The 12,475-nt window shown below is 36.7% G+C and overlaps 1 protein-coding gene across 1 annotated transcript in view; it reads right to left on the bottom strand.

The window, feature by feature from the left end:
• The window catches only part of LOC137634439 (U5 small nuclear ribonucleoprotein 40 kDa protein), a 34,929-nt gene extending 27,287 nt beyond the window's left edge, over positions 1-7,642 (bottom strand). The window contains exons 1-2 of the mRNA XM_068366836.1: positions 7,409-7,642; positions 1,591-1,720 (exon numbers count right to left, since the gene is read on the bottom strand). Coding sequence (XP_068222937.1) covers positions 1,591-1,720; positions 7,409-7,516 — 238 coding nt within the window. The 5' untranslated portion in view covers positions 7,517-7,642. The remainder of the gene's footprint in view (positions 1-1,590; positions 1,721-7,408) is intronic.
• Between the last annotated feature and the right edge of the window lie 4,833 nt (positions 7,643-12,475).

The raw sequence follows: 12,475 nt of genomic DNA, 5'->3' as shown, positions 1-12,475 counted from the left end.
AAAGAAGTAAGGAAACAGATAGAATATTACTGTATTCATGAGTGTACCCTCAAGCAAGCGAGAGAACTCTAACCCAAGACAGTGGAACACCTTGCTACAAAGGCTATGCCACTACCCAAAACTAGAAAACAATGGTTTGATTTGGAGTGCCCTTCTCCGAGAAGAGCTGCTTACCATAGCTAAGGTCTCTTCTAAGCTTACAAAGTGGAAAGTAGCCACTGAACAATTACAGTGGAGTAGTTAACACCTTAGAGAAGGACAATTGTTCATCTATCTTATTGTTGTATGGTGTATCAGGAAAAAGAAGTGTGTCTAAAGAATAGGTCAGACTATTTGGTGAATGTGCTGGAAAAGGAAAAAGGAGTGTAACCAAAGAGGGATCAAATACAGTACTATCTGGCCAGTCAAAGGATCAAATCTCTATAAATAATATCTCAACGGATGGCTGGTGCCTTGACCAACCTCCTACATGTACTTCTGGCATTCCCAATTGATTATTTTAATCTTTTGCTTTTCTTTTAGATGAACTGGTTGGCAGATCTCCATGTGCAAGGGATATTAATAAAAAAGTGAGGTTTTGCAGTCATTCCCCAATAAATGTAACTTGCAAAAGTTGTCTGTACAACCTGTCATTATCCACATTCTTTCACTTGTTAGACAGGTATTTTTGTTTTGTGTTTATTCCCTCATAAGTATGGCCTAGCAATGTCAACATAATACTGAGGAAGTTTGTTTAGCTTGGACATTGTTGTGCTCCATCAGAGGAGGAAGTTTCTGCTGACGGCGTACCAGGGACACCCAAGGAATGCAGACTTCCTTAGGTTCAGCTCGTCATAGTTTTACAGCCCCAGGTGAACTTTAATGAAGAGGAGACACTGACCTGCACTCTTTAAAACAAGGGGATGAACCCCATGCAAAATGCTCGTATGAGGATCAATGGCAGCTTTGGACAGAAATATGTTACACTTCTTATCGATTTACCCAAGCAGAACTGCACATCCTTTTACTTTTCATGTACAGTAGTACTGTACAGTTTTATGAATTGAAAAAAAAGGAAAAACATTATCCCAAAAATTTCAGAGGCAGCACAAGTATGTCTGTACTGCCTGCAGAAGTAATCAGAAGTCTTTATGTCTAACATGTAGGTGGGGCTTCTGCCCAGCAACTGTCGGTAGTTACAACTACCTCATCAGGTTTTGATAGCCGTTTTAGCTTCGCCAAAGTGATATTCCTACTAAGGAACGATGGTTTGTATTTGTGCAGGAACATAAAATGTTATTACAAATTTAAATTTGGTCACCTAAGCTTTTTTATTCCCTTTACACTCTAAAAAGACAGAATATTGAATTCTATTTGCTTAATTTAAAGATAATCTGACAAACTTCTTTAGAGTTTTCACGCATTAGGCATCAATCTTTCCTTCATTGAGAAATTACAGTGTCTATTGACCATTCAACAATAAACAATAAACTTGACCTATCTATTTTTAGTAATGAGCATCTCGGAAGATGCTGTACCATATAAAGAACAGGGTATTAATTCCAATCAAACCAGCATAGAGGGAAGCAACATTTGCATTATTATACTTACATATTTGTCTGTCCATACCAGCAGTAGCAAGAACTTCTCCATCAGGATGAAATTTACCACAAAATATATCGCCTTGATGACCTGACAGTTGCATTATAGGAGCCGAAAGCCCACTTGTTCTTGGAGGACCCTGGGTATGAAAAATAAAAAATTACACTTTCAGGTATTTAGATCCTACAAAACGCTAAAAAAAAAATCAGCGCTTCCACATTAACAAACCTTCCAAATGTATCCATTATCCTTCTACATGGGAAGGTACACTATTGTTATTAAACAAAAGACTAAATGTAACAAATATTATTCCCTTAACTGGTGATTTTATCTAATTATCTTAATAAGGCTGTAAACTTGCAATAAACCTTTCATTTTCAAGCAATAAGTTTGAAAAAATTCCGGTCAGCTAGTTTGGACAATTCAATACAGTACATTACTTAGAAGTGTACCTAATATTATAAATAGTTAAAAACTGAGATTAGAAAACTAAACTACTGTATTATAAATCTAATAACCATACCAAGTGACAAAATTATTACCATACCAAAGAGTAGAATTTATTTAAAAGTATTACAAAGCACTTCAGATTCTAATTTCATTTGACTATTTCAATTTACATTGGTAAGAGATTGAGAAGAATATATACATCCATGTGATTACATCACAATAGTTCAGTACCATTTAAGATTTCTACTGGCAACTGTTTTGTCTCGCAAGGTCAGGGCTTTTATTGATGTTAGAGGATTGGATGAAAATACTATTGGTATGTGAGAATAAGGGGGGGGGGAGAGTCCAGAAACAGTAATAAGTAACTGTTCCAAAGGACACTTGCTACCAAAGGCTCAGCCCTGTCTCTCTGCCAGGTTGCCGAATGGTAAGAAAAGCATCCCCATTCTAAGCAGCAAGAGAGGGGGAACACTGGAATCAGCATTTCCTTCTCCTTCCCTTCTTCCCACCACCTCCCTTCCTGAAAGAAACAGATTGGGTGGCTCAACAGTGTTACAGTCAACACTCAGTCTTTGTAGGGTTTAGGTAACAGAGGCAGATGCGAAAACCAGGAATCCGCGAATGTTTCCTGCCCTATGGTGGATCAACGCATAAACTACTAACTTGCTGCCCATTGCATACATTCGGTCAACTAACGCACTAGCTGACCCACTGTACTGCACTATATCGATTGTACATAGTTCTTACTGCCATACAAGTACAGTATTGTATTACAGTACAGTACTGTATAAACACAGTTCAGAAACTGTACACACATACCTACAATACACAGTAAGGCAGTACAAATAACACAAATCATTGTCAGACTTATGAGTACATGTTGTAACAACAAAACACCGTTGTTCCTATCTAAAACCACTCAATGATACTGTAGTGTATATAACTGTACAGTACAACTTAATTAGCTAAGGTAACACTTGAATGATAGCGGTTTTTGGCAGGTGAACGGTTGCGCTGTTCCAACTCACTGTACATGTAGCCTTTATGAACATTACTGCAATACTGTACTGTAAAATACAGCCTTTTGTATACAGTACTGTACAGCAGTTAATTCTGTACAGTATAACAATAACACTAATAAACAATGAATACACTAAAACAATTAAATTTAAAAGAAAAAAATTTGAGAACACCACCACTAACTGTTTACGTACTAAGTTCTATGCAGTAAGTCTGAACCATGGTACAACTCTTGAGCCATCGACTGTTTAGCGCGTGGGGTAGCGTAATGTATGTACTTTATACTAAAACCACTATAAACACATTAGATATGTACAGGTGTTTTACATTTTTTACATCACAATGTGCTTGTGCACAAAGTGGATTGAAGTGGGAGATACACATGTGAGAAGAGAGGAAGAAAGAGTGAGGCCGAGTCAGTGAAAGATCGAGTGGTGTGCTATGAGGAGAGGGATAAAGCATGAAGCCGGCAGAGTTCAAAGGAGCGCAGTCAGTTTTAAATTATTGGGAGGAGAAAGTACTTATTGTGAAACTACGAATGTTTATTTAATAGGTTATAAGGTTTTCTTAAAGGCCCTAGAGGCCTTCCTTGCACCCAGTCACGCAGGCATGGCTGAACCCATGAAAGAGACTGTGCTCCTGATCAGGGAGTCCTGCAAAGCAATTCTGCATTCCTCCACTAATGCCTGCACGTGACACGTCGAGAGGAGAGCCATGGCCACCTGTACCGACATGTTCCAAGAGCATCAGTGCTACCTCTAAACCAATTTCATTTAGAGAATTGGGACACCAAGGCATCCCTCTGCTTCAAAACCCAATTTGCCCACTGGTTTGCTGACTGGAATGCCAGGAAAGTAACTGCCCTCCCACCAGACAGCACGAGACTCTTATACTGTACTTCTCCAAAGACATTGTGAAGTATGTCACTGTGCCCAACTACTGGTCAAGTTAAGAGACAGCTTAGAGGAGGCTATGTCAGACAATTCCATGGATGGAAACTCAGAAGCCAAGAAGGCTTAAGTTTGTCCAAGGAAAGTCGCCCCCACCAGTGCACACACTGACGGGTCAACCTGAAGAGATGACGACGCAGCTTTCTCTGGTACATAGAACCTTTCCTTGCTTGACTGACTGGAACAGAGACTAAGTTCCATATCTTTGATGTCAACTTGATCAAAGGCCAACCTAGCCAGATCTGACCTGGGCAGCTCCAGGGATGGCCTCGACCTTTGAGGGGCACAGAAGTGCTGACCAATGACCAAAATTTTCTCCAATGACAGCGCAAAGGTCGCCTTGCTCAGTCTATTGCACTCACAAATGCGTGCAAGAACGTCCACAAAGTAACATCCCAACTTCAGGTTGTCTGCTTTCATAAGTACTGGACATGTACCAATAAATTAGAGTGTGCGGCAGGCTACTCTTAATTCACTCCAACCCCATGAATACGGGTGCTCTAATTCCAGGAAGTCTTGGATTAGAGTTCTCTTACTTGAGGATACACTCGGGCAACTATCTTATTTCTCTTTCTCTTGTTTTTTTAAGTTTTTATAGTTTATACAATATACGGAAGATCTAATTTAATGTTGTTAATATTCTTAGAATATCTCATTTTGATTGTTTATTACTACCCTTGTAGCTTATTTGTTTCCTTTCCTCACTGGGCTATTTTTCCGTTGGAGCGCTGTGGCTTACAGCATCTTGCTTTTCCAACTAGGGTTAAAGCTTGGCTTGTAATAATAATAATAATGACTAGCATGGACAGCTGAAAACAGTGGCAGAAAAATCCCTGGCATTGATCACCACAGAAACAGCAGTAGTAGCTCGTACGCTTTCTTCTGCTGATCGGGGTGAGAAGGCAGATCCTGCCACAAAGGCACAAGGTACCACCGCCCACGTTCAAATCGTACAATACAGTAATTTGTGTACTACTATATTGTTTATATTAATATATATTATATTGAATTGAGTGATTTACATAATTAAAATATCATTAAAATACTTGCCCACACGGCTGGTGTGCGAAGCATTCAAGTACCACTTGCCAGAACAGAGGAGCAGTGAAATAATGTTAAACTGCAAGTGAAGCAAGCCGTGGCTGAGCAAAAATCACCATTTAAAGGACTTGGAAGTTTGCATCTGCATAGGATTAACCAAGTGTTTTATTAGATAATTAAAATAACGGCAAAAACTAGCCCACGAGGCTGGCATATGCATCACAGCCACATACTGCTTGCCAAAAAGAGAAGCAGTGAAATAAAGTTAAATTGCTAGTGAAATGAGCCACAGCCGAGCACAAACCAGCGAGTGAATAAATAATGACAATTCAGCAGACCAATATACATGTAAATACACCTCAAAGTGTTTTGCAGTATGACGGCCACAGCTACAAGCGACTACAAAATAGGAAGGAAATACCCAATCTCTATGCATGCAGGAAGCCGGGGACATCGATATACAAAGGGACCCATTATGATTTCTCTAATGGGTAGGGTAGGATGAGTTAGGTTGGTTAGGGTTGAGTGAGGTATTAGGTTGGTTAGGGTATAGTAGTGTTAGATTGGTTAGGGTATAGTAGTGTTAGATTGGTTAGGGTATAGTAGTGTTAGGTTGGTTGGATTGGTTAGGGTAGGTTAGGTTAGTAAGGGTAGGTTAGCCTAGGTTGGTAAGGGTAGGTTAGCCTAGGTTGGTAAGGGTAGGTTAGCCTAGGTTGGTAAGGGTAGGTTAGGTTGGTAAGGGTAGGTTAGGTTGGTAAGGGTAGGTTAGGTTGGTAAGGGTAGGTTAGACTGGTTGGGTAGGGTAGAATAGGTACAGTTAAGGGAAAGCTAGATAGGGTTAATTTAGGACAACTAGATTTTCATAAAATATTGACAAGGTAACATGAAATCCTAATATTTTGCAAGTAGTAAAAATAACTTCATAAATGAGTAAATATATATTTCAATTTCTAGCCAAATACATGAACCATATATTTTTCCTACTCGCTATCTTGTGTTTTATGCATTTCTGACCATGATTATTGGGGCAAACCACCCATTCATGAGTTTTTGGACCCCCTTATATAAAGACAATTATGGGGGACCCCAGTGGGAAACCGGGGTTGTTTTGGGTGGGGAAATGCCAAAAAATGAGTGATTGCAGCTATAATAATGGTCAGAAATGCAAAATAAACACAAGATAACCAGTTGGAAAAATATATGATTCATGTAAATGGGTGAAAATTAATTAAAGTATCATAATTATCTATGTTTCACTTCACTTCCTTATAATGGTTTTTGCTCCGCTGTGTGCTCGTTTGGCTCACGGAAAAAGAAAAACAGCAAGCTCCGTATGTACTGGCAAGCGGTAATCTGAGCTGCGCCCACAATTCCCGTGGCTCATTATTTCAGGGTTATTTTTAACTTTCACGTCAGTAACAATACCTATACACTGAATGGAGAGCGTTTCCATCCTAATTGATTGCCGACATAGATGAAATTACAATAAATTTTGAAAAAGATTTTACTTCCCTTAAGTTCCTTCTTAGAGATGTGATTTAACTCAAACTCAAGGGAAGGGTGGAAAAAAAATGGCTGTTGTACAGCAACATCCCAGAACTTGTGCATAAATATTTGGAAGCTCAAAATTGGAAAAAAAAAACCAGGTCATGATTACAGCATACAAATAACAAAAAAGCTGGCCAAAGCGAATGCAAGCAAGCATGCGCAGTTACCACAGTAACTCGACATCAGTCTCCTAGATGTAAACAATGGACTTGAAGTGAGAAATAGACCACATTTTGATCGACTGATATGCAAGTTATTATAGGAGCCATTGTATATCAGCAGCCAGTTCCTCATGCGTTGATAAAAAATGGACAACAACTAACCTAAACTTTCCCCCCTAACCTAACCTACAAGCCGTGTCCTTACCTAAGGGGGGTTGCTAACGCCCACCCCCCCTTATACTGTTGTATTTTAAGTTAGCCATGATAATACATACAGGTGGCTGCTATCATACATACAGCCCTTATTATGCCCCAGCCCCTATTAAACATATAAAGAATAATACCAAACTAGCCAGCACTCGTCCATTTCTTACAGCGAGTTCCAGTTTCACTAATAATTAAAGTACCATATATTTACCCACAAAAAATTATTATCTTAAACCAAGATGAAGAATTCTCAGAAAAATAGGTGGGATAAGTATTAGGAAAGGTTTGTTCCAAACAACTACATCAGTACTGAATATGCCCATGACATGGGGCTTGATTTCATAAAGCTTGAGATAAGTAAACTTGAAGTTATCTTACAACTTAAAACCTGGGACAGGTAAACTTAAAAATTATCTTACAACTTTGACTATGGCCTAGTAAGTTACTTACGCTTTGGACGATGCCTCCCTTTTCCATAGAATGGACGACCATTTCATGGCGAGGTTTTTTCGCTTGAACTGCAACCTGCATAAATTCTGCTTTCCGCTTCACGTCCATTTTGAAAAGATAATGTAAGAATAACTAAATCAGCAGCAGTATTGGTAAATTATCAAACACATCACAAGTGCAACCAGCACGGTCTCCTATAGCAGTCGAACGTCAGGCTTCGGATGTTTGTTTACATCATCAATTATCAGCTCGCCAGAACGCTTTCTTTTGCGTCTTTAATTCCAAGTAATGCTTCTCGCTATGTAACATTAAAAATATATTCATAGCTTCTGTTGTCATATCATTGAGCATTATAAATGAATATTTGACAGTTAAAAAAGTAAATATGAATTTTATGAATAGAATAATGTTTAAATTTAAACAAAAACTAAAATTGTATTCGAACTTGCATGGACTATAGAAAAGGGATGTTTTGAACTTAAGCTATAGTGACTATACTGCATGAATGAGGACACAGGAAGAAGAAACCCCTAATAGAAATGTGGTAAAAGCTAAAGACAGAGAAGACATGACAGTAAAGTTTAAGCAATGAAGGTAAAGAAATGAACCTTAACTTTTGCAAAATCTGAAAAAGTTCCCAATTCCTCAATAGATAGCAGATTACTGTACACAAATACTGTTCTCACCACACTACAGTGACTATGCCTCCAAAAACTGGGTGCATTATGATTGCTATCAATGATTATGGGTTCTTGTTCAATTATGTCTAAATTTTGTGCATTTTTCTCAAATATCCTGTTCTATTTATCATTGTTTACCCATTTCATATTTTTACTGTTGAATTGGGAGCTTCACTCTATTGATTGGTTGAGAACTATTTTTTTAATCATTTTATTTTGGGGGAGGGGTACTTAATATAATTATAAGTATTTTCTACAAAGCAAGTCATAAAAAATAACAAAATAAGGAGTCGGGTCTTTAAATTAATCTGTTCTATCTAAAACTTTCCAATTAATTTATAATACTTTGCCCTGCCCTCTAATTTCTTGAGCCCCTTTTAATCAACTTAAATACCCTGAACGTCGATGTAACCATTACCTTGGTTGCATTACCTCAAAGACTCCATCATGTAGAATACACTTGAAGTTTGCTATGGTAGGCAACTCTTCTTGGAGGACATCCCCCGAATCAACCCATTGTTCTCTAGTCTTGGGCATAGCCATAGCCTCTGTGCCATGGTCTTCCACTGTCTTGGGACTTGAGTTAAGAGTTCTCTTGCTTGAGGGTATACTCAGGCACACTTCTGTTTGTTTCCTTATTACCTTTCCTCACTAGACTATTTTTCATATTGGAGCTCTGAGCTTATATCATTTTGCTTTTCCAACTAGAGTTGTAGCTTACCAAATAAATAATAATAATAATAATAATAATAATAATAATAAAATGGATGGATTCAGATGTAAGGAAGTTGCGCCACGGTTTCCAGTTCTGGGTCCAGATGAGCCATTCAGTACCAGTATGTGACTGGAGGAAACCCTCCAGTTTCCCAATGAAATAATAGTTAAAAGATGTACAAAAGGATGGAAGCAAGCAAGCGTAAAAGGTAAAAAAGAAAGACAAGAAGTGGTGCATCTAGGGTAATTAAGGGACTACAAAGACCCTTAAAAAGTCATGCCTAGAGTCTACTGCACGAGGTGCATTGATGGCACTACCAAATACCCTCCCTATAGTATGTCAGGCCTACAAATGTCCCGCAATACTGGGATTACCAGATATCAACCCTTGGATTGATTTCTTATATCAGCATTGCCAGACGGTTTACCCAACAATACCGAGACATCCTACAACGATGCTGATTAGTGCTTACCAAATGAGAATTGTGTATGACAGGACATGCAGCCTTCTTGTAAAAGTTTATTCCTTTTCATTTTATTTAAAGGTTGATTTCTTTTTATTTTACTTATGAACTTTGGGCAATATGGGCTTATGGTGATTCTGGGGAGGCCATTCATACATAGGGAACAAGAGGACCCCTCTCTCTTCACATTGAAGCAATAGTAAAGAGGTTGGATTGGAAGACAGGTAAAGAAGGCTTAAAAATTGAATGTAGCTAAAGAGACTGAAAAGCTTATGTAATGAATACTGAGAGCTGCTTTATCTACACTGATGGTGCTACATTCAATATGTTTTGCAATGGTAATACATACTTCAGTCCTAGTTGAAATGCACAGTACAGTAGTTTCTCTTTATATGGTATACTGTATTTGAATGAATATTATTTGACTTTTTTCTGGTAGACGGAATAATGTTTTTTTTTTATTTTTATTGCTCATATAGATAAAATACCAAGACAATTTCTTTTGAATTATGTTTAAATGTATTGTGTTTTTTTAATTACATGATAGATTTCTAATAAGTTCAATACAGTGTAAATGTATATTTATAGTTTAGTGTAAAAATAGAGTTTTAAGGACTACCTTTTTTAAGAAATGAAGAGGGATAAACATTAAAATTTTTCTTAGGTTGAAATCTGTCCAGTCAATACCTTAATGTCTCAATTAAGTAATGGCTACTTAGCACTTCTCACTATATATTCATTTGATCACTATACTACTCAAAAATGTTCATACTGGAGCACTGTTCATGTAGGTCAACAGCTGCAATGACTATAATTGATAGAGTTATTGATTTATGGCATTTGTGCCATATGCTACATTCCTGGGGGCAGGGAGACCATTCACTACAAAGGTACAATCGAGTGAAAACTACACAGTTGCACTGTAATGCAAGGTTGGACAGCAAAGGTGAAAGAAAAATAACTATAGTACAAAGTCCTTTTACATAGAAAAATTAAATGAAAAATATTTGAAAAGAATAATGTTGCCCCAATTAACAACCAAATATTTTGATAACTTAACCATTGTTTTCCAGTACCATATAGTACAAAGTATATTTCTCTTTATTTGGCATTACAGTATTGTTTAGAAATGTCGATGGGTACATTACGGAATGTGTAAAAATTATAAAAAAAAAAAAGACTACTAAAGTTCACAAAAAGGATTTAATAAAAAATATTCCAACATAACAAATAATACTGCTGTAAAACATCTTATATAGCTTAAGATTATAGAGATAGTTGAATGTAAAGATAATGGATATACAGTATATGTCAAAAAGTGAGATACTGTAACTAGAAAGGTAAAGGGAAAAGCTGGTATATTTAGCATGTTCTTATCAGTGGTATTACTCCTTTGCTTTTAGGAGTCAACCAAAAAGTTGACAAATCCAGTAACACTAATTCCAGAGCCATGTCTCTAGCTTTGATTGTATTTATGAATTTGGACTATAAGACCCAGTACAGGGATGTATGAGGCCCCCTAGCACCCATGCGCAACTGGTGTATACCAAAGAGCAAAATTTTATACTTAAAGGTCATAAGCCTACAACAAGATGGAAGAAAGCAGGAATGAAGGTATAATTGAAGGCATCTACAGTATAAGCTCTCCAAGTTAAATTACCACTACTTTCAAGTGAACAGCATTACTGTATTAATTTTCAATTGTTTATCACTCATGAATGGCAGAGGTAAGGGACAGTGACAATGACTGGATGCTGATGACTCAGCAAGTAGACCAACAAGCTCCCCCTAAAACCCCCTTCATTAGCTCACAAGGACTGAGGTTGCAGATAATAAAGGGAACTATCAAGCTTAAGCGGGTTTTGTACCCCAGTCCAGCAATCACCAGGCAGGGACGTTTTCAATAGTTAAGATTTCTCCAATTTTTTTCCAGGAGACTTGGATTTCAATAATTCCTTATTTCCATTGGTTTCCTGCAGAAACAGTTATTCTGCATTAACTTGATCAGTTCTGCACAGAAAACACAAGTCAGATTTTAATTTCACCTTCTGTCTACATTGCTACAAATAGTCTTAACATACAATAACTTTGGCTTGACTTTAAAGATAACTCGGACTGGTTCTTAGACATCCACTTAATGTTTTCTACTTTTCCAGTGTCTTCTGTCTAAGTCTTAAAAATCTTTAACTTTTTTTCCATAGTAGTATTGTATTTGGTATAATTTGTTTAGAATATTTTGGTTTGACCAATATTTCAAACATCTACTCCAAGTAGGCCTATACATGAAGAATTGATGACCTTAGGACACTTTTAAGGGAGCATCTGGGATTCATAGCTTATCAGGCAGGCAACACTATTCAAATAAAAAGTTATTGAATTATAAACAGCCAACATTACAAAGTAATGATAGTACTGTTAAGTGACAGGTGAGATAAAGCCTATGTAGAAAAAAAGGATAAAATTTGGAATGAATTTACTAATAATCAATAACATAATTAGATAATTGTTACCAAATTACTATTGATAAAAGCAGAATATTTGCATAACACTTTAATGAAAGAATTCAGTAAAATTGAAATTATAATGAATACTAGCTCAATCAAATGATAAGAAAAATAAGGCAAAAAGGACAATTCAGCAGAAATCGTAAAGTATAAACAGTTAAATAAATATATAAAGTTAAAAATTAGAATAAAATTAAAACAGATATAAACATGATAAAGAAAAAAAAAAGAAATTAAGATATGATTGATTGATTGATTTAAAGTTTTCAGGCATCCTGACTAAGATATTATGAAGGTAGAAGGTAACATAATTTAAAAAATGTTGCAGTTCAATAAATTATGAGTGTAATGCATATAAATAAAACAGCAACTATTTGAAATGATAAAAAGAAAAAAATAATGAAAGATATTTACTGTATATGATTGTGCACAAACAAGAATTCTAATAGCAGCCTCAACAATATAGATAAAACAGATACGAGGTTTTCACTTACCTGGAACTCATCATCCAAATGTGTAGATGCCAAGTCCTGTCAACCAGCCAGGCAACGCTGTAATTATTACAATATTCGGGAATACGGTGTCTAGAATTTACGTAGACCAGAAATAAGCCAAATAAAAATGATGGATTTGTGATCCAACAACTAATGTATTTTAGTTTATAAGATGCATTTTACACCTACATAATACCCATGCATCTTCCAA

The sequence above is a fragment of the Palaemon carinicauda genome, chromosome 44, assembly GCF_036898095.1.
Source record: "Palaemon carinicauda isolate YSFRI2023 chromosome 44, ASM3689809v2, whole genome shotgun sequence".
NCBI lineage: Eukaryota > Metazoa > Arthropoda > Malacostraca > Decapoda > Palaemonidae > Palaemon > Palaemon carinicauda.
The sequence above is the reverse complement of the archived record's forward strand: the minus strand, read 5'-3'. Positions and strand labels throughout refer to the sequence as shown.